Source organism: Sarcophilus harrisii, chromosome 4 (assembly GCF_902635505.1).
Source record: "Sarcophilus harrisii chromosome 4, mSarHar1.11, whole genome shotgun sequence".
NCBI lineage: Eukaryota > Metazoa > Chordata > Mammalia > Dasyuromorphia > Dasyuridae > Sarcophilus > Sarcophilus harrisii.
The window spans coordinates 11,601,587-11,625,437 of record NC_045429.1 but is presented as its reverse complement, the minus strand read 5'-3'; the positions used below and the strand labels follow the sequence as shown (position 1 = coordinate 11,625,437).

Sequence of the window (23,851 nt, the reverse complement as noted above, 5' to 3'; positions counted from 1 at the left end):
GAGCCTACTGTGTACCAGGCATGGAGCTAAGTATTTCATAAAAATTATCTCATTTGATTTTCACAATAATCTTGGTAAATAAGTGCTATTATTATTATTACTATTTTACAGATAAGGAAACTGAGGAAGGTTGCACAACTGGTAATTGGTTGAGACTGAACTTGAACTCAGGTCTTCCTGACTACATAGCCAGTATTTTCTCTGCTTCTCTACTTTGATGCCTTAATCATTTTTAATCCTCAATCATTTTACAAAACATAAATGCATCCTGACATCAAAAAAGTTGACAATTGCTGTTCTAATCAACCTTATCTACAGAAGAGTTAGTAGCTAGTGAGTATTGTCTTACAAGGTGGCATTTATCAGATTTTCCCTATCCTTCCCAGGGACAAGTTAGGACGTTGGTGCAGAGGGCATCAACGATTTCTGTTTTTCTTGAAAGATCCTTATTCATCCATTATTTTTATTTTTAATGATTTTTATTTATGATTTGATTTAGCCTCAAACTATTTTTTCCCAGGAGTCCAGTCTGTTGCACTGTTGTGCATTTCGAGCCTTTGGTAGGGTTGAGGTTCTACTAAAATGTCCTTTCAAAGGCTCAGTTCTCAGCTGTTGGGATTCTGTGATCTTTGTACATGTTATTCTATATCCTGTCCGGACCTGGTTTTCTGATACTGTTTGCTTTTAAGCTCCTTTTCAGGCTTTAGCTGTAGGTAGACAAATGTTTGTTCGATACAGAAATGAAATTTTAATGTCTCAGGGAAGCTTAGTTATTTACCACTGATCCTTTAGGGAGAGATGACCTCAGAGGAGAAATTCATATTCCAAAAGCAATACTAAGGATTGATAACCTCCTGGAGTTTCCAGCATAAATTAGTATTTATGCCTCCCCCAAAAAGAAAGTTAAGAAGAAGTGAAGAAATGGAGTTAGAAATGAGTAAGAGATTATGGAGTGTACCTGGATTTCCTTCTAAAGATGCATATGTGCAGTGCAGTGGGAAAAGCTTTGGACCAAGAACCTGGAGACCTCAGTTTTAGTTCCATTTCCATCTTAACCATGTGCTAATATTCTCTGGACCTCAGTTTCCTCTTCTGTAAAATGGAGTAGGACTACATCAAGGAAGGATGGATTTATTTTATAGAACTATCTTGTGTTTTTTTTAATGAGCAAATTCTGCTCTATCTTAAAGCTTGAAGAACATTTCCTGTCATTACTGAAAGAAGGTTAAGAAAGAAAAGTCTAAACTTGAGGAAGAATATTAACAAGATATTAAAAAGATTAATCAATACTTAGAATGAAATGAATGATTTGGGACCATGTTTTCTGAGAAGAGGAACAGAGTCAACTACTAACTCTTGAAGCTTTGAGGAGACTTTGATGGTGACATTGGTCATAGCCAAAATCTTATAAATAGTAATTTATTTTTGTTTAGTATGGCACATTTGCACAAACTCTTTTGAACAAAAGATCTTCCACATTTGTACTGATGATCAATGTTTTCATGGATCCCTTTGTCAATAAGGTGTTTTTCATTGAATAGAGTCAGTATGGGTCAGCAGGCCCCAAACTAGCTTTAATGTTTTCTGAACTCTGGTGCCTCAGGGTTTATGAGAAATATTTAATTGTTTTGTCTTCAAAGAGCTTTTATTTTAATGAAAGTTGCCTTGAGAGGTTGTTCACAATAAATATGGAGGTTAAGCTTGTGGAGTACAAAGACTGCCAAATTTTCCCCAACCCTACCAGATTCAGCTTTGTCCTTGACACATGGTAGTAGCTTAAATGTATATCGTTTGATTGATCAATGCATGCTCATCATTACTCTATAAGTTTTATTTATATGCTCCTTAGCTCCAATGTGTTTATTCTTCAGAGAATCCCTTTCATCTATAAACATAAATGTGTGTTTGTGTGCATACACACATACAGATAAATAGATAGATAATTAGACAGACAGATAGATAGACAGACAGATAGATCAGTCTTAATGGGAACTTTAAAAATAATTTGCCTTTAAGTCATTTAAGTTTCTCTGTATCTTTCCTCATGGGAGATATTTGACTTATTTTCTCCCATTAGGCTATTAGTTCCTAAAATCATAATTTAAATTATTTTAGAAATGAATGTGTGCATTGCCATCTTGCCAGCATGGTGACCTTGTGGATTTATAGCTGCTATAATGAAAATCAGAGACAGGAAATGAGCTGGGGAGGTGACCAATTGTATGTGAGGGCTGGAGATCTCCCAATAACATTCACAGTGTGAGATTGACTGTTCGATAGTTAATTAACACTGTGAGTATTTCCACTTAGTTAAAAATAGTCACTCTTCTATGAAATCCACTTTGGTTTGTTTTGGTATAAAAGAACTCAGAACACTGTTGATTATATGATTGTTTAAAATTGTAAAAGGTAGGATGAGCAGTGGAATAGATTGGTGGTAATTGCATGTTATATAGGGGCCTTCTCCGTGGAAGATAAAACTACACTAATAAACTCTGCTCTTTACTTTTTATATATAATTTTCTGAGTATAATTCTCTCTTTAAAGCTTTTTTTTCCATTTCAGATTAATTTTCCAGTCCCACATCTTAGAACAAGATGTTTTTTCAAAAATTCTTTGTGGCATTGCTCCAGTGGGGTAAGTTTGCTTTTTTGTTCTTAAATCATTATGAAACTCCTTATTTTATGAGAGATTTTGTCTCAAGAAATCTAACTGTAAATCTTTTTACGTCAATTCAACAGTTATGAATAACATCTCTCCTCAAGTTTCATGCATATCAAGTATATCAAGTCCAAAAGAGAGGGAAGACATATGTTTGAAGAAAAGAGAACATTCCAAGTTATGACTTGCTAAGGATCATGTCTTTTAAAAAAACTAATAATATCATGTTATTCTTTTGAATCTAGAGATTTTAGTTTAGGGGATAGATCAATTATAGAATGTATTTAAAATAATGACTTTATACTTTTAGATAATTTATATGTGTGGGACAGTATTTATTTCATCCTTCCCCCTTCCATCCTGTTCTTCATTGTGTCAATATAATGTAAGTTTTCATATGAAACTGGAGGACATCTAATTAACAATTACGTTCTTTTATTTCTTCTCACTCTGGTTAGAAAGTTATTGAAGTCTCTATATATGAATCTATCCACATTAAGAAAAAAAATCTCCGAGGAGTAGTAGTTTAATGATGTCTTAACTTATGTGTTAATTGGATATAAGCTGGGCAGAGCTGCTAAAAGATCTTAGGTTCACTCTCAGTTCTGTAGTCACTGAAGTCCAGTGAAAGACAAAATTCAAGGTGTCCAGCAATGGCCCAGGATGCAGTGAGTGACCTGGTCCTTTCTAAATTAAGGTCTTTCCCGGGTTTCAGTTTATTGGAGGCCATGCCCATTCTACATCTGAGGGCTGGGTAAGAGTTGAGGCAAAAGATGGTTCAATTTACCATCACAATGATATCGATCTGGGAAGAAGAGACTCTAAGAATTTCTGGGCAGAATAGAAAAAAATGCTATTTGTGCCCATTCTGAGTCATTAAAAATCTAAACAATTAATTAAAAATAAACCTAAACAATAAGCCGCTGAGGTTTGGGTAGCTACTATTGGCTATTCAATAAAGCCAGAGTGAGTTGGGTTTTAAGGCAGTCAAGTGGTTTCACTTAAAACACAATAAGCTTTTCAAAGCCTGTCTTTTCAGAGCTATATTTCAAGAAATCAAAATGAAAACTGCAGAACAAAAGTGAATTTTCCCAGTTTCTTGAAAAAGAAAATCTTAAGAATAAGAAAAAATAAAGAACAAGAAAGAAGAAAAGGAGAATGAGAAGAGGAAAAGAAAGAAAAGGAAGAAGAAGAAAAAAGGAGGAGGAAGAAAAGGAGAAGGGAGAGGAGGAGGAGGAAGAAGAGGAAAAGAAGGAGGGAGAGGAGGAAGAAAAGGAGTAGAAGAAGAAAGGGGATGAGGACCCCTGAGTTTTAAAGGAAAGTAGAGCTTCTAAGAGGCTGAAATAAGGAAGGAGTCCATCCCTCACATGAAGAACAGCCAGTGAAGTGGCAAAGAGATAGAAGTGAGACTATCATATTTGAGGAAGAGCAACCAAATCAGTATGACTGAATTTTAGTAGGCATGGAAGGGAGTAATGAGTGAGAAAGAAAGAAAAAAAGGCTAAAATGGAAACAGAAGCACTTCAAATGCCAAGATGAGTTTTTACTATAAGTAATAGCTTTTTAAATATGTGAGGATGTGTAAAACATGAACATAACTGCACTTTCAAAAATCCCATTACCATACATGCAGAAGGTGGTTAGCATGGGAAGAGACTTAAAGCAGAGACTAGTTAAGAGGCCAGTGCAATAGTCTAATCAAAAGAAAGTCATGTCTGACCTAGGGTGATGGAAGTCTGAGTGGAAGGAAACCAACATAGATGAGGATGTTGTCAAGCAAGAAATGACAAGACTTGACAAAATATTGAACATGTGGGTGAAGAGTAAGGGGTCAATAATACCACTGTAGCTAAAAGGATAATATTGAATTCAATATTAAAAGCAAAGTGCTGAAGAGGTGTGAGTTTTGGTTTAGCCAATGATTTCTATTTTGGATATGTTGAGTCTGAGATGCCTATGAAACATCTAGTTTGACAAACTCATTAAGCAGCTGGTGATACAATACCAAATTTCCAGGAAGAGAATGGGGCTGGCTATAGGATCTAGAAGTCATTTATAGAGAGATAATAATTGAATTTCTGGAGCTAATGAAGGAGATAAACATAGAGGGAAAAGTGAATTGGGTTTAGGAAAGAATGGTAGGGGCATGCCCATAATTAATAGACATCATAAAATTGATAATAGGAATGAACAGATAGGTAAGAGCAGAACCAGGAGATAATAATGTTATAATAACATATATGATAAGACAACCCTAGTTGTCTACACATACACAAACATACATACACATACAAAAACTCAAAAACACAAACAAATATTCATCTATCCTCTCTCTCTGCCTCTGTCTCTGTCTCTGTCTGTCTCTGTCTCTTTTTCTCTCTGTTTCTGTTGGAATCTCTCTCTTCCCTCTTCTCTTTCTCTGTCTTTCTCTGACTCTGAATCTGTCTCTCTCTACACCTCTGTCTCTATCTAACTGTCTCTCCTCTTCTCTCCTCTCTGTCCTCTCTCTTCCTTTCTCTCTATTTTCTCTCCCTGTCTCCCCAAAGAAATTGGTAGAGGGAGTCACTGGAAGATCAAGATATCATGAAGGGCCACCTGTAAGAAGATGTTTTAGTTATCTTTTTTGTCTCCATATTGGAGTATTCTTGGATGAAATATCTAGGCCTGATATCAAATCCTTGATCAGATGGAATATTTATTCATTCATTCATTTGTTTGTTTATTTTTATGAGGCTTTTTATTTTTCAAAATACATGTAAAGATAGTTTTCTTTTTTTTTTTTATTTAATAGCCTTTTATTTACAGGATATATACATGGGTAACTTTACAGCATTAACAATTGCCAAACCTCTTGTTCCATAAAGATAGTTTTCAACACTAACCCTTGCAAAACCTTATGTTCCAGTTTTTTCTCTCCCTTCCCTGTACTCCCTCCCCTAGACAGCAAATAATCTAATACATGTTAAACATGTGCAATTCTTTTTTTTTCTTTATGAGGCAATTGGGAGTAAGTGACTTGACAGCTAAAATGTGTTAAGTGTCTGAGGTCTGATTTGAACTCAGTTTCTCCTGACTTCTATCCACTGTGCCACCTAGCTGCCCCTATGCAATTCTTCTATACCTATTTCCACAATTCTCTTGCTGCACAAGAAAACTCAGATCACAAAAGGAAAAAAAATGAGAACAAAAACAAAATGCAAGCAAAAAACAACAACAACAAAGTAAAAATATACATTGAATATTTAAAAGGAGAATATTATGTCTTGTTGGATGGAGCAAAACTAATTCCATCTGAAGAATTAAACAGCATTTACTAAAGAAAATAAAATGACAATGTTGGATCTTCTTTTCTTTCTGATGAAGTTGATGAAGAAGTCACTGTCCATTGTAGAGTCAACCTCTTTATAACTGACTGTCTCTTTCTATTAGGGTTGAAAAATTTAATACAGAAAATGAGTCATGTTATATATTCTTTGTTTTGTTAAACAAGAAAAAAAAAACTAACAAAACTACATGATTACCCTTGAGACAGCGACTGATTTAAAAAAAAACAGTTGTTGGGGAAAAAATGAACATTTCAGAAAGAGAATCATAATAGGATTTTACTTTTAATAAAAGGCCTAAAATAACTGTTTGTCCATTCAGATTTATATGCTGAATTTGCCATAGGCCATTAATTTGCTAATGTGCTTTTAATGAGTTATGTTGTTAAGGTTTTTTTATATTAGTGAATTTTTTCTAGTCTCTAATATCTCATATTCACTGAGCTCTTTTTAATTCTGTTTTCTTCCTATGTAGAGATAAAACAGGATGATCCAGAATTAATTATCCAATCAAAGGTTTTTTTAAAAGTGATTTTTAAAATGATTTTTTAAAGACTTTGAAGTATACATCCATATTTTCCCTCTCTGGAGCCACTCATGGAGTGTTCAGATTATGGTTCCTCTTCTCCTACTCTTGATTAAATCAGAAGTTTGGGCAGAAGCAGAAAGGTACTCAGTATCCAGAGCAGCTTAGATCTAGGTCGGCTGTTTATTTTTTCTACACAAAAGAAATGTTTAATACACACACATAGACACACAACACATGGTCTACAAATGGCATTCATTGAAGACAAAAGAGGACAAAGTTACTTTTCACTACTCTTCTATTCTCTCAAGAAGCTGAGACTTAACACATTAAGACATGATGCAGTTGGGGAGGCTGCTGACTAGCCATTTTCCATTTTGGTCCAGTTCTACAGTCTAAACCATTCCCTTCAGGTCCACGCCTCCTTGCAGACCTGGGAAGAAGATCATCATTTCATTTTGGGGGATGTCCCCTTTGATTCACAAGCTCTCTAAGCCATTAGGCAGCTTCAATTAAGGGACACAGGCTGATTCCTTGAGTCTACAAGGCTGATTACAAGCCTAATTATTTCCATTCTGAGATTACTGTTGGGTTTCCATTTGCCATTAGCTGCTTTGTTTGGTTTTGATTCCACCTTAACATCAGCTTCTCTTCCACCCCCAAGAAGCTCATTATCCAGAAACTCCTATAGATTGCTTCAGCTCTGATACTTTCACTTCATCAGTAGTCTCAATTACCACTCCTCCAAGAAGCCTCCCTTTATAGAATCCCAGAGAGCTCTTCATTTGTCATCAACTGTTCTTCTGGGTTTTGACACTATGGTAACCATCATGCCCTGAAATCAAGTATTCTCTGATACTTTTGCTCCCTTTTCTTCTTACTTTTGTGTATTGTCTTCACCTTTTAGATTGTAAGCTCCCTGAAGGCAAGAATAATCTTTTTCTTATTTATATTTTCAGCACTCAGCACAAAGTCAGGCACTTAGTAGGTAGTTAACAAGTGTTTGTTGTATTAAATTTACTTTACTAGGGAAGGAAATGCAAAATAAAAAAGGCAAGTGGGAACTTCAAGGCCCAAGTTCTAAGTGGGTTGAATACCTACTATTGTACCTACTTAGGTATCTCCATGTCTTTCATTAAAAGTCTAACAAAATGTTGGAGTTGTGAACTAATCCAACCATTCTGGAGAGCAATTTGGAATTATGCGAAAAAGCTGTCAAGTTGTTCATACCATTTGATCCAGCAGTGTCTCTTCTAGGCCTGGATCCCAAAGAGATATGGAAAGGGATCCACATGTGCAAAAATGTTTGTGGCAGCCCTCTTTGTAGTAGCAAGAAACTGAAAAGTGAGTGGATGCCCATCAGCTGGAGAATGACTGAAAAAAATTATGGCATATGAATGTTATGGAATATTATTGTTCTGTAAGAAACGACCAATAGAACGATTTCATAGAGGCTTGAACTGATGCTGAGTGAAGTGAATAGAACCAAGAGAACATTGTACACAGCAACAATAAGATTATAAGATGATCAATTCTGATGGATGTGACTCTTTTCAACAAAGAAATGATTCAGAGCAGTTCCAATGATCTTGTGATGAAGAGAGCCATCTGTACCCAGAGAGAGGGCTGTGGGTATGAGTGTGGATCAAAACATAGCAGTTTCACTCTTTTTGTTGTTTGCTTGCATTTTGTTTTCTTTCTCATTTTTTTTCCTTTTTGATCTCATTTTTCTTGTGTAGCATGATAGTGGTATAAATATGTATATGTTGTAAAAAATTTAAAAAAAAGTACATCTAGGAAAACCTGTTGGCCACACAGGACATTCAAAAGAAGAGGGAGAACTTTTTAAAACATATTCTATTCCTCTCCTACCACAATCACAGGTCTAAGGGACTAATGAGGGGATTACTTGGTCATCGCAAAATGCCAAGTTTTTTAGCATGAGATTAATCAAGAGTCTGTAGTATATATGTCCATGGGGTATCATCTCTCTTACAATCAAAAGATATAAATAGAAATCTGTGAAGTGTGTCTAAAGCAGATGTAAAAGAATTAATGGAGAAGTCAGTAGCAGCTGATGGAGAAAAGGGGAAGGAGATGACCAAGAAAGGTCTCAGGTAGAAGAAGATGTTTGGACTGAGTTTTAAAGGAAAGTAGAGCTTCTAAGAGGCTGAAATAAGGAAGGAGTCCATCCCTCACATCAAGCACAGCCAGTGAAGAGATAGAGATAGAAGCAAGACTATCATATTTGTGGAAGAGCAAACAAATCAGTATGACTGAATTCTAGTGGACAGGGAAGGGAGTAATGAGTGAGAAAGAAAGAAAAAAAGGCTAAAATGGAATTAGAAGAGCTTCAAATGCCAAGGAGAGGAGTTTTTACTCTATGTAATAGCTTTTTTAATATGTGAGCATGTGTAAAACATGAGCATAACTGCATTTTCAAAAATCCCATTAGCATATATGCAGAAGGTGGTTAGCATGGGAAGAGACTTAAAGCAGAGACTAGTTAAGAGGCCAGTACAATAGTCTAATCAAAAGGAAGTCATGTCTGACCTTGGGTGATGAAAGTCTGAGTGGAAGGAAACCCACATAGATGAGGGATGTTGTCAAGGAAGAAATGACAAGACTTGACAAAATATTGAACATGTAGGTGAAGAGTAAGGGGTCAATAATACCACTGTAGCTAAAAGGATAATATTGAATTCAATATTAAAAGCAAAGTGCTGAAGAGGTGTGAGTTTTGGGTTAGTCAATGATTTCTATTTTGGATATGTTGAGTTTGAGATGCCTATGAAACATCTAGTTTGACAAACTCATTAGGACACTGGTGATACAATACTAAATTTCCAGGAAGAGAATGGGGATGACTATAGGATCTGGAAGTCATTTGTAGAGAGATAATAACTAAATTTCTGGAGCTAACGAAGGAGATAAACATAGAGGGAAAAGTGAATTGGGTTTAGGAAAGAATGGTAGGGGCATGCCCATAATTAATAGACATCATAAAATTGATAATAGGAATGGACAGATAGGTAAGAATAGAACCAGGAGATAATAATGTTATAAAAAACCAAGAAAAGGAGAGGGCCATAAGAAAGAGGTCAGGGATGATGAACACTGAGAAAAGACAATCAAATTTGGCAGTTAAGAGATCAGTGGTATTTAGGGAAGAGTAGTTTCTTTTTATTTTCTTTTCAATTTATGTAATTAAGAATTTCTATATCAATAAAATAAAAAAGATGATTTTATATGAAGCTGGAAATCTATGCACAACTTGCTATTTCTTTTGAAAATACAACAAAAATTTTCATGTAAACTTCTTTTTCTTTTTCCTTCTCCTACTGCCTGCTCTAGAGAAGGCTATTATTAGACTCAAATGGATACACATACACACACACACACACACACACACACACACACCACAGACATATGTCTATATGTATGTGTATATAAATAAATACACACACACATATAGCATATAAGTTCTTTTTTTCCCCCCCTAATAATCTTTGGAAATAGATGAAGCAGTGGTATTGCTAGATTAAAGGGTATAGATAGTTTAATAATTCTTTAGACATAATTCCAGATTGCTCTCCAATAAGGTTGGATCATTTTACAATTTCATCAAGAATGAATTAATGTCCCAATTTTCCCACATCTTCTCCAACATTCATCACTTCCCCCTTCTATCATTTTAGTCAATTTAGTTAGTAAATGTAAAATGATATCTCAAGTTTTTTTTTAATCTGCATTTTTTTAAATCAATGATTTATTGCATTTTATATGATTATAAGTTATTTTGATTTCTTCATTGGAAAATTACTGTTCATGTCCTTGGACCATTTATCATTTGGGGAATGACTCATATTATTATATATTTGACAATGTTCTTTATATATATTTAAATGTGAGACCTTTATCTAACAAAAGGTAACCCTTCCTCCCCCCCCCCCCATCAATTTTCTGCTTCCTTCTACTCTTGGTTTTATTCATTTTCATTTGTTTTACAAAACCCATTTTTTATTTAATGTAATTGAAATTATTGGCTTCATACCTAATTTTGCCTTCTATCTCTTTTTTCTCCCACATAAGCTAAAGCATGATAAATTCTACTCTGACCCTAAATTTTAAATGTGTGTATCTCTCATTTTAAAACGTGTTTCTTGTAAAGAACATATTGTTGGATTTTGATTTTTAATTCATTATGCTGTTTCCATTTTGGAGGCAAGTCAATTCCATTCACATTCAAAGTTATGATTGCTATTTGTGAATTTTCTTTCATCTTATTTTTACTATATTCCTCCTCAGCCTTTCTTTTTACCCATCATTCTTACCTTATCTTCTGCCTTTATCCTCTTATAGCTTATTTTGCCCTCCCTTCTAAAAGTCCCTCCCTTATCTATTTACCCCATTCTCCTAATCTTAATCAATACACCCTAAGACAGTGGTCCTCAAAGTGTAGTCCAAAGAATTGTTGGGGTCTCTGAAATCCTTTTAAAGGGTCTACAAATTCAAAATTATTTTTTATTTCTAATATAGTAAGTAGCTATAAATATAACTCATATGAATAAAAAAATTATTTGAACAGACCCTCGATAATTTTTTAACAACATGAAGATACTAAGAACAAAAGTTTGAGAACCACTGCTTAAGAGATCATTGGTAATTTAGGGGAGAGTAGTTTCAATTGGAGCCAGATTATAAAGGATCAAGAAATGAGTGAGGGAAAACAAAATGGAGATAAGGAGGGTAGAGACACTTTTTAGGAGTTTGGCTGAGAAATGGAGAACAAATATAGTATGAAAGAGTATGGAAATGGTGCTGTCTTTTAAGGATGGGAAAGATCCATATATATTTGGAGACAATGGAGAGGAAACCAGTAGATAAAGCTAAAACTTCTTTCTCCAAATTACTAAAGATATCCATCTTAATTGTCAATGATTTTTTGATGGAATCATATTTGAGATTTTTCTAGCATGGTAGAAACCTCTCAGGATTTTCTCTCTTTTTGGCATATATTTTGAGAATTCCATACCATGATTGGGCTTCATGGAGTATGTTGGAAAGATCTCCTGTGTTGAATTTATGGGACGATAGCAGACAAAAGTTACATGAGATGAGCAGGCATTGATGAGATCATGGATCTACTGGTGAATCTGAGTAGATTTTAAAGTTCAAATTAGCTATCACAAATGACTCATGTGTTTCAGAAGCCAAATATAAAAGAACTTTAATAATAATAACTAAGAACAGCAAAAAATAGACCTTTTGCAATAACAAAAGCAGCATATAAGGATAATAACTAAACACAGTACAATTATTAATATAATAATCAGAATAGAAGAAAAAGAGAGAGAAAACATCACCAATTCAGGGGAGCACCGACTCTGATTCACTGTGGCTGGGGGGTCCCATGTTCAGCCTATGAATCCCAAACTGGTCAAGGTTCCAAGGCAGAGTGTCCTCTCCATGGATGAGACTCCAATGAGCCATTTCAGAGCAGGGGCTTTTATGGGGTTGCAGACAAAGAAGGCTTTGGGCCAGTGATTTGGGGTATGGATGGGCCAGAGGTTTTGGGCTTCAGCCCATCTTCTTGGCTATTGGCCATGGGAATACAGATGTGTTAGCTCATCAAGGAGATAACCACGAGGGGTTGTAATTAATAAATAACATACATGGGAGATTAGCTATTTCTCCCAAGTACGGTCCTTGAGTTTCAGGAGGGGCTAGTTCCTGCAACACAGATAATCAGCCAATGCATACATGATACATTCCTTGAGAAATCAACTAAAGGACAGAGTGAACTTACTCAGGAATAAGGAATATCCATTCATAGAGGTATAGTCACTTGACTGAAACTTTGGAAAGCTTTAAGAATCATTTTTGAACTTTCTACTATCATCAGATTTCTACATGTAACATAGCCAAATGCTCTACTGCTTTCTAATTTGCTTTTTTTTTTCTTCACAGATTTTTTACGAATGATAATTGCATATGACATGGCATATCAAATTCCTCCATGGAATTTCATACTCTCCTGTTTGCCATCAAACAAAACTGCTGACTTCCATTGGCCTTCAGGAGTCTTCAAGAACAGCTCTGTCTTCAGCAGAAATGATCAAAGGGCTGACAACAACTTTCGTTCACTTGATTCACACCCTTCAGAATTTGCATCAACAGAAAGTTTCTACTGTTGCCTTTGGAGTCAACATGATAAAAGTTCATCCAGGTGTGCAAACAGTACAGAAAGGAAGACATCTGTTTCTTCACCAGCATTCTCCCAAGCTCTTCAGCAAAGAGGTAGATTTTTAAAGTTCTAGATAACCCCTTTTTTAATTTTTTAAAAAAATTTGACAGTTTTTTGAACATATTAACAGCTGTTTTTATTTGATAATTTACAATTCAACAAATCTGAATGGGATAGATAAAAATATGTTCTCTCAATCAACATTTTTGTAAGAATAAAAGAACATTACATTTACATTAATAGTTTCAATTGTATTAAGTAGAAGAAAAAAAATGAGGGGCTATTTCCCCCCTTTAGTTCTGTTTCTTTATGAAATGAGCTATTTAATTTAATTAAGGCCTGGGTAGATTCTTAGAATAGAAAGTTATTTTTTTTAATTTATTTAATGAAACAACAGATAATAACAATATTTACAGCTCACATATATATTATATATAATGTTTACAAAAACATTTATTTAGTGCAACTCTGTGAAGTAAGTTGTGCAAATATTTTTGGTGGCTGAGGCAATTGAAGCTCAAAGATACAGAAATGACTTGCCTATGATATTATAAGTAGTAAATGTCTTTGTTAGCATTGGATCCACTCCTTCCAACTGCAACTCTGGGGCTCGCAGAATTGTGGTGATCTTCTTCTTTAAAATATAATGGTCCTTTCTGGGAGAGAGGCTTCGCAGGGAGGTATTCCGGAGGCAGCCTAAGTTTCAGTTACAAGTAATAATCACCCAAAATCGCAGCCAGCTCAGCTGATAAAAGTTCAGATCTTTTGTTGTGTCCTTTAATATAGCCCAGTTAGCTCAGAGGCCTATCTCTTTTCTTGGTTCCAAGAGCTCTTGCAGCTTTGTCCTTGGCTTCTGCCTCTGCTTTCTTCAGCCTCCAGCCAGTACCAAGGTGGAAGATGCAATAACTCTCTCTTGCCTTTGAGAGAGGGCTTGTGGGCTTCCTCCCAGAGTGCTCCTCTCTGACCCCGGGAATGTTCCCAAGTAATAACTCTCAAGTGACTCACTGGAGCTGTATTTATGCTGCTTCTCCGAGAGTGGGATTGTGGGATATCTCCCAGTGTGCCCTCTGGCCCTAAAAGCTTCAAGGGAGGTGTGAATTCAGATATCTCTCTCTAAACCCTGAAATCTCCCAAACATGTGAACTCCAATGAGTATTTAGATATTTCTTGCTTCTATGAGTTCTCTAAAGGTGTGAACACAAGCATCGTTTCTATCAGTTGTACTTATTACCTTGTTTCAAGTTCTGGTCCAAAATATCTCCTTCTAAGATCAAATCAATCATATTGAACCATGCTAAATTAGATAATTATTGTCTCTATCAACTCTAATGGCTTAATACTTTGTAAAGATTCCAACACAGAATAGTAGAATTTTAGAATTAGAAAAGACTTCAGTGACCTTCTCCTCCAATTTATACCTGAAAAAGAATAAAGCCTATAGATATATCTAGTAAGGAAGCTTTATTGAAATGAATTCAAGGAGAGGGAAGCCATTGCACATTCTATCCCAATCCATTTTTACATAGTTCTAATTGTTAGGAATTTCATTCTCCTCTTCTCTTTTCTGCCACCCCCCCCCCCCAGTCTGTTTCAGTCTCTCTGTGCCTCTATCTTTCTCTGTATGTCTTTTTGAGTCTGTTTTTTTTTCTCTTCCCTAAAACCAAGATGAATCCTGAAAGACAAATTTGACCCCTATAAGTATTGCTGAGATTTGACAGGATGAACTGAATGACTCAACTATATCTCTATAAAAATAAAAATTATAAGAACTAGCATTTATGTAGCACTTAAAGTTTATAAGTGCTTTACATAGTTTATCTCATTTGATCCCCATCACCTGTGAGGTTGGTGCTCTTATCCCCATTTACAGATAAGGAAACTGAGGCTGAGAGAGTCTAAATGACTTTACCAGAGTCAAGGCAGGATTTGAACTTGGGTCTCCCTGAATTTCAAGTCAAGCACCCTATCCAATGATTGACCTAGCTATCCTCATGGAATAAGATAAATGAAAATGGGCATGGTATGGCATTATCTGTTAAAATGATATATTTGTGAGAATATTCAGATATTTGACATGAGGACATGTTATATTTGGGTGAAGACCAACTGAGGCAGGAATGGAAGTGATATCATCAACAGAGTCATTTATAGACCAATTGGACAAAAAGAAGTCATAGTTGAGAAGTTCAAAAAACATTCCCAGCCTTGGTAATTCCAGCCCAGATGGGTTTTTCATGTGGATATCCACTTGAGGGCTCTCTCTTCCTAAAGTAGAAAAGCTGGTAATTTTCTGGGTTGCTTTAATGATAGTTTCATCCTTGATAAGATATGTGAACCAAAAGGGCAAAATTTATCCTAAATTTCACTTTCCTCAACAAAAAGAAACTGGCTTCTGGAGCATGGAAATGGTCAGAATGTTAGGAGAAGATTAAAGTTCATGCTAGGGGAGTAGAAAACTGGATACAGGCTTCTATGTACCTCAGATTTTGGGAGAACAGATTTCATTCTAAGGAATAAGTAGGATTATATAGATAATCAGTTTAGGACAGACAGGGAAAACTCAAAAATAAATTTCTGAAGACACAGAGAAAATTGAGTTTTGGTCAAGGAGGAAAAGTGCCATCTAAAAAGACTGATGTTGATACACAGGGTGTTTCCTAAACAATTTAGTAATGGTGATGGAAGCAAGAGGTAACAGAATTAATCGAGAATTATTTATTAAGCAACTACTTTGTGCCAGGTAAGAATTAATACATAAGAATCATGTAAACAGATATTTTTAGGACAGCTAAAACTTTATCCACTTAAGATTACTATCTGCTTTGATAATAAATTTAATTGACTTTATGTGTTTTCATTTTTTTTCTCAATAGTATTTTATTTTTCCAAATACATGTAAAGATGCAATATCAGGGAAACTGAGGAGAGACTGATTTAGTTTTAAAGTGGAGAGTTTAATAAGCCAGCTGACTGATGGGACTAGCATCCAAAGCATTTATTGCAGAGTAGCTGGGGCACATAGCTTATATAGGATTGTAACTAGCAAATCAAGCAGGTGATAACAGAAGCAAAAAGAATGCAGCTAGTAATTTCCTTACTTATCATCAGGCAGCTGTTATACAAGAAAAAATATGTTTTCCACAGCCTAAAGCAATAACAGGATGCATACTATGATGGGAGTGAGCATAAGGGGACTTTCTAGTGTCAGTAATTTCTTTTTGAAGCAATTGGAATTAAGTGACTTGTTCCAGACTAGTAAATGTCTAATGCTGGATTTGAATACAGGTTTTCCAGATCTGTCCTATATTCACTGTACCATCTAGCAATTCTTGAGAATAAGTTTCAAAGAAGACTCACATTGGTAGAGGGAATTTCTCATGGGGATCTCTGAATACTTCTTCAGCTTCTCAAATTAAAAAAAATGAGAGAACAAAAAATCATATTGTTACTCATGCATATTAATAAATGATGATGACAAAACTGTGTGACAGTGAAGAGATCACTGTCCCTGGGGCAGAATAAGTGCTTAACATTTCTGTACTCAGTCATGTATAATATAATATGATAGTTATGGTAAAAGATTCCTGGGTTACTGTGGGGATCTAATGAGAGAGTGTATATAAAATATGTTGTAAACCTTTAATCTCTAATTAGTATTATAAATCATATTAAAAGTCTGAATAGCTAAGTAACTTTTAAATTTAATGAAAATCTCTGAAAATATGATGCAAGTAGAACTTATATCTAAAGTAATAAACAGTACCTTACAGATACTGTTACTTATTATGTACTTACTTATTAATCTACTATTATGTTATGGGCCAGAACTCTACTTGAAGCAAGGATTCTTACAATCTGTTAAATCAGTGGAATTGATAAGACAATGGATATCTAGTTTAGCATGGTGATTAATAGTTCTCTAGTTTGATACATGAATTTAGTACTTAATATAGTTCTACAAGATGGACACTTATTCTACAAGATTCATGCCTACAATGATGTAATTATAATAGAGTATATTAGAAGCTAACAAGGACACAGAGAGAGACATTCCATCTTTATTCAGGCTCCTGGTGGCTCTCCTGAGGGACTAGAACAGACTGGGAGAGGGTTTGGAGCCAGATTCAGAAGGGGACTGGAATAGACTGGGGAAGACAGTGGCTGGGGGTTGGAGCACAAGCTCTTGGATTGAGATGGACTACAAGACAGAGACCGTGGTGGTGGTCCTCCTGCTTCCTTCACAGAAACCAAGACACATTCTGGAGGACCTCCAGAAAGCTAGCCCAGGCCCCAAGCAAGGAGACATGACTGTGAAGGGGATAATAAAGAATTTAGACTTAATCCCTGGCTATTCTCATGGTGATTATTCAACTGAAACAAAGGCTGGTCCCAAGATCAGCCAGAACATTACACTATTACATTACACTATGTGTGTGGACAGACATAGTTTGGGAAGTTGGGATTATTGACTCTTGAGCTATTAAGTACACAGCACTAGATGGAGGATTAATTCACAATGAGCATTTTGAGGCTACTGTGATCAATTAAAACAAGTTAGATTTGCTTTTGGCTCTCTAGGGAGTCAGAATATGTCTCTCAAATTTGCCTTTGCCTGGTGATATGCAAACACAAGTTAACACACATTTGGTTCTCTCTCTTGCATTGTTCAGATTTTTTTTTTTAATCATCCTCTGTGATGTTTTCTTTTGAATTCAGGTGTGAGCTGGAGCATTGAATGCTGGGTCAGAGGGGACTTGAAGATACTCATCTGTAATTTGGAATCATTGTCGAAGAATTCTTCCAAGATATCAGAATTTCAGACTCATCTTTCATATGTTTTGTAAGTAGCTGATTTGAGGTATTCTTTGTGGAGTGGATCTGGTTGCAAAAGGGCCTGGTTTTGGGTCCCATGTTGAAGCTATTTAGCGTTTTGTGCCTGAGTCAGTCAGTAATTTGTAAGAGGATTGCTTTAATGAAAATAGTCATCGTGATTGTGCTGGGAACAAGAAAAACTTGAAGGGAATGACATTGAAGATTTACGTTTCATTTAAATGGAGAGTCCAACCAATTTTAGGGCAACTACATCTCTTAGCTCTGCCTTCTCTCTAGTTCTATGCTTTTGTGTCCAGAGGGAGGGAGGCAGTAGTCCAGCTGTGCTTTACCCTACTCAGACTTTGGTTTTTGGGGGAACATGTTGAGAAGAATGTTGAAAAACTGGAGATTATACAAGGAAGGTCAGCTATATAGCAAAAATCTTTGGGATTGTTCCAGGTAAGGCTCAGATGAAAGAAGGGAGGATGTTTATCCTAGAAAAGAGAAGGCTCAATGGATGGTACATGATAACTTCACACATTCAGAAATTTTTCATGTGGAAGAAGACATAAAATTGGCCCAAAAGGACAAACCCCAAAGTTGATAGAGTCTCTTTACCAATAGAGTTATAGGAAGGTGGAATGGGCTGAATTAGATAAGAGATCTTCAGTCAGTCAGTTAGTCAACAAGCATTTATGAGTGCCAGCCTGGTGTCAATCATTGTGTTAATTCCTGGGAATACTAAAAAGAAGCAAAACTAGCTCCTTAGCTCAAGGGGCTCACAGCAAGTACAAACAAGACATACAGAGGATAAATTGCCATTAATCTCAGAGGGAAGGTCATCTTCAAAGAAAGACTGGGCATTTGTTGGAAACATCATAAAGAATACTAGGTCAGAGAAGGGTTGATCTGAATGGTCTCTACTGTCCCTTCTGACAGCAATTCCTTTTCTTTTCTTGTTTTCCCCCCTGAGACAATTGAGGTTAAGTGACTTGCCCAAGCATCACACAGCCAGGGAGTGTTGTTTCTAAGGTCAGATTTGAACTCAGGTCCTCCTGACTTCAGGGCTGGTGCTCTATCCACTACGCCACCTAGCAGCCCCTACTTTTTTAATTTAAAAAATATGGAGCTCTTTAATAAAGATTTAACATCTTTCAAATTTCTGACACAAAATATAATATTATTTTTAATTTAAAGAACAAAAATTCAGTTGTAAAGAAAGTTTTATTCTTAAAAGTTTTGGGGGAAAATTTCTTGGAGTTACACTGAGTTATTAAGTCAAATACAACTTTGACCTTGGTGAAGGATATGTTCCAGTTGTAACTGAAAAAAAAAATGTAAAATGTAAAATTTCTGAATATGTGAAAATCTTTCAGTTTCCAGGTAAAAGCAATAGCAGAATTCATCACCATGCCTTATGCTGGGAAGTGCTTACCTGTTTTCAAGATGTTTTAGAGTTAAGCTTGTGTTTCCTGTGGGCATCCAACAGGGCAGGCATCACACCCAGTTTACAGATGAGGAAACTGATATTTAAGGACCCTGAATAGTTTTCCATCCCCATTTTATCTTTTTTAAATCCTATCATGTTACTTTCTAATTATAACAGAAGCATGTATTTAGAGTTGGAAGGGACCTTACTGGCCATCTCTTTCAATCCTGAGATCCTCAGGAACAGTTACTCTTCAATTCAGACTGTCCTGGGGTTTGTTAATTCATCTGACTGTATTATTGTTTAAAGCCTACCGTCTCATTACCATCCTTATGAGAGTAACATAAGATACTTAATCAAAAGCTCTGATGAAATCTTGGTAAACAATATCACCTCATTTCCTTCATCTTAGTTTAGTAATCCTGTCAAAAAAAAAAAAAGAAATCACACTTATCTGTAATGAATAATTATATTTGTAAACATTTTTACTATATATTTTGAGTTCCAAATTCTATCTTTCCTTCTCTTCCTTCCTCTTTTCCCCCTGCCAGAGACAGTAAGTAATCAGATTTAGGTTATATGTGTACAGTAATAGAAAACATTTCCATACTCAAAAACTTTTCCAAACTCAAATAAAAATGAAAAGAAGAAAGTAAAAAAAAATAGCATGCTTCAGTTTTTATTCAAACAATATTAGTTCTTTCTCTGGGGATGGATAGCATGCTTCTTCATTAGTCTTTTGGGATTGTCTTGGATCATTGTATTTCTGAGAAGAGGTAAGTCATTCACAGTTCTTTACGAACAATATTGCTGTTGCAGTGTACAGTGTTCTCCTGGTTCTGTTTACGTCATTATAAATCTCTTTATGTAAGCCTTTCCAGGTTTTTCTGAACATCCTGTTCATCATTTCTTATCACGCAATAATATTTCACTGCAATCATATACCACAGCCTGTTTAGCCATTCCCTAATTGATGGACATCTCTTTGATTTCCAATTCTTAGTCATCACAAAAAGAGCAGCTAGAAATACTTTTGTACAAATAAGTCTTTTCCCTCTTTTTTTGCAGGTCTTTGGGATATAGAGCTAGCAGGATTATTTCTGGATCAAAGGCTATGCACATTTTTATAGTCTTTTGAGGACAATTCAGATGCTCTCTAGAATAGTTGGATCAGTTCACCAATGGTGAAATAGTATCCCAGTTTCCCCACATCCCTTCCAATATCTAATATTTCCCCTTTTGTCATATTAGCTAATTTCATAGATGTGAAGTGGTGCTTCCTACTTGTTTTAATTTGTATTTCTCTAATCAATACTGATGTAGAGTATTGTCATATAACTATAGATAGCTTTGACTTCTTTGCATAATAACCAATTCTTGATGAAGTCATGCATTATAATCACAGGGCTCACTTTGTAGATGTTAGGCAACTATCTCTAATGATCCATTGTATTATCCCAGAAATCCATGTCAGGCCCACTGGACTGGAGCATGTAGAATGTATTTTCTTGCCTTTTCTGAAAACTAAGATATTTCATAAAGGAAAAAAACAGACTTTAAATTTATTAAGACAATGCAAATAACCAAGGGATTAAGCATTTTGTGTAGGGTCAAGCAGATCCTAAATATCATGGGCTGAATTTGAATTTGTATTATCCTTCTTTCTCCTCCAGACTTCTTTCTACAATGATACATTGCTGATACATTTTGCATCCTTGAGTACTTCTTCTCAGTGATGGGGAACTGAACTGAACTGAACCATATAAAATCAGCTATGTGGCTCTGAGATCAAATCTGCAGGACATATCATTGCCATTCAGAAGACCTTTTGAATATCTTCTGTGGTTTGGATCCTAAGCTACATAATATCTAATTGTTTCCTATCTAGGACTTCCAAAGAAACAAAAATACAACCTGATTTCTTGAAGATATGCTAGTCTTCCATAGAAGAATAATAGAAAGCTTTCTGTTTTAGAATTGAAAGCACCCTTAGGGAACAGCTCATCTAAACAATCATTTTATAGATGAGGAAAGTCTGGCCGAGAGATTTGATCATGACTATAGCATTAAGAAAAGCAAACTGGAAGACTAAAAACAGGCAAGAAGGAAACTAAACTATTACTTTTTATAGATAATATGATGATCTGTTTAGAGAATCCTAGAGAATTAACTAACATAACTAGTTGAAACAATGAACTTGTAGGATATAAAATAAATTCACACAAAACATCAGAATTTTTTATGTTATCAAAAAAAAAAACCCAGTAGAAAGGGCTAGAAAGTTGTAGACAGTATAAAATTCTTATGAGTCTACCTGCCAAGACAAATATAGAAACTAGAAACATAATTACAACACACTCTTCACACAGAGACTGATTTAAGCAAATGGAGAAATATTAATTGCTCATGGATAGGGTGAGCCATTATAATAAAAATGACAATACTACCTAAATTAATTTAATTATTCAGTGTCACATTAATCAAAATACCAACGAATCATTTTACAGAGCCAGGAAAAAAAACGAACTTCATCTGAAGGAACAAAAGGTCAAGAACATTAAGAAAATCGACAGAAAGAAAAAGTGAAGGAAGGTAGACTAGCAATACCAGATCTCAAACTGTGCTACAAAGTTGTAATCACTAAAACAATTTAGAACTTGTTAAGAATTAGACTGGTAGAGTAATGGAATAGATTAGGCATACAATCTACAGAAATAAAAAAGGACAGTAGCCTTCTATTTGATAAACCCAGAGATCCAAGTTTTGGGATCAAGAGTTAACCATTTGACAAAAACTACTGGGAAAACTGGAAACCAATCTGGCAGAAATTAGGCATGAAACTAACATTTCACACCATGGACCATGATAAGCTCAAAATGGAGATACATGGTGTGTGTGTGTGTGTGTGTGTGTGTGTGTGCACATATGGGAGTGTGTGTGTGTATGTGTTTTTCTATCTAAATATTTCTATCTATATATACCAAATAAATCTATGATAAAAATCTGTGCAAAATAGTTAAATACAAGGCAGTTTGAGAATGGAAATTGTCAATCAGGAAAGACTTCATATAGAAGATTATGCTTAAACTTCATCTTAAAGGAATAAAGAGATAATTGAGGTCTTTAAAAAAAATACATATGCTATTGACATTTTTGTTTTACAGCAATTTCTTTTTCAAATCTGTCTCTACCCCTGTCTCTATTTCTCTTATCTCTTTCCCTTCCTTCCTCCATCTTATTCTCCCTTTCTCTCTTCCTCTCTCCCCCAATCTACTTTTCTCTCTGTCTTTCTGTCTCTGTCTTTCTCTGTCTCTCTGTCTCTGTCTGTCTGTCTGTCTGTCTCTCTCTCTCAGAAAATCTTCTTTTGCATCAAGAAAAAAATAAAAAAGATAAAGAAATAAACCCAGTCCAGCAATAGTAACCAACACAACAATTAAGTATCTACTCTGTTTCACATCCATGGTCTCTCCATGGATGTTGTATTTTTCCATCTTTTCTTTTGGGGCAAACATGTTATTATACCACCACATTCAATTTCTTTGTTATTGTTCTTTCTTTGTACACAGATGTACAATTATATTTCATCTCCCTGCACTCTGCATCATTTTATAGGATTCTCAGAATTCTTCACTGTTTCTCCTACCTCTGCCCACCCTTTACACATAATGCTCATGCCTGAGGCACAGACCAAACTGAGAAACCCCACCTTCATGCTTGGGTCTAATATGATGCTGCAATGCATACTGCCTACAACAATCCATATGTTTTTATTCTATAACAGGTTAGAAGCTTCCCAGGAAGACTCACCTATTGTTTCCCAGAAGAGTAATTTTCAGGTTGTTCGGTGTGATTGCAATAGATCCAAAGACTGTGAATGTCATGTACCCATAAGCACAGCTAACCTCAGCTCTACCTCCTGGATATTTCTGGAAATCACAAATGGCGCCATATTTCTCCAGTCACCCATTATGTCTGTGAAGCGTATAAATATTGGTAAGTATAAAGTCACCAGATATTAGAGCTTTTCTTTGCTGAAACTTCAAGGATACATGATTTCCTCAGTGTGGATACTCCCACCATCAATGCAATCAGTAACCCCTCTCTATGTCCGACATGGGTCCAAATTCTTCACCTAAGTGCTATGTGGTGACAATTGTCCTGGAGTAGAAAATAGACAATATGAGTACAACTCTTCTCTTTGCTTATTACTCTTTATTGTCACCTCCTTGAGCCTCAGTTTCCTCATGTGTAAAGTGATAGAGTTGAACAAGTTGGTCTCTGAGGGTCCTTCTAGTTCTAGATTTATAATACTCCATTTTTGGTGGTATCTCCATTGAAGTCCACCTTGGCAAGGAGATGGCCCTGAGTCTTTGAAGACTACCCTGAAGTATCACACTCTGCTAGTTCCAACCATGCAGAAAAGGTTTTGAGCACAGACTCCTGATGGCCAGTGCTCAAGACCTAGCCGGCCTACATGAGGAGAAGCCCATCTCCAAGTTGGCTGCCCACATAAGCACTGGGTTTCTGATCCATGAGGCAGGAAATATTCAGGCAAGCCCAGTCCTTATTTCAGTCTTCCCTTTCTGGAGGCTTTTTCCACAGCCTCCTACTTGCCACTTCACAAACTTTGAAGCTCTACTAAAAATATGATCTCTTATTATTATTATTATTATCCTCATGTCACTTACTAAGTCAGGGTACTTGGCCATTTTTGGTATCACAGACTCCTGGTGAAGCCTATGGGCCTCTTCTCATATCATGTTTACAAATGAATAAAAGAAAACATAGAGGATTACAAAGAAATACAATAACATTGAAATGCGATTATCAAAATGTTAGAAAAGAAAAAAAAC

The 23,851-nt window shown here is 35.6% G+C and overlaps 1 protein-coding gene across 3 annotated transcripts in view; it reads left to right on the top strand.

Annotated features, from left to right (window-relative positions):
* The window catches only part of LEPR (leptin receptor), an 82,799-nt gene that overhangs the window by 14,876 nt on the left and 44,072 nt on the right, over nucleotides 1–23,851 (top strand). For all 3 annotated transcript variants that reach the window (XM_003767270.3, XM_031968955.1, XM_031968957.1), the window contains exons 2-5: nucleotides 2,566–2,637; nucleotides 12,481–12,810; nucleotides 17,474–17,597; nucleotides 22,780–22,991. In XM_003767270.3, coding sequence (XP_003767318.1) covers nucleotides 2,598–2,637; nucleotides 12,481–12,810; nucleotides 17,474–17,597; nucleotides 22,780–22,991 — 706 coding nt within the window. In that variant the 5' untranslated portion in view covers nucleotides 2,566–2,597. The remainder of the gene's footprint in view (nucleotides 1–2,565; nucleotides 2,638–12,480; nucleotides 12,811–17,473; nucleotides 17,598–22,779; nucleotides 22,992–23,851) is intronic.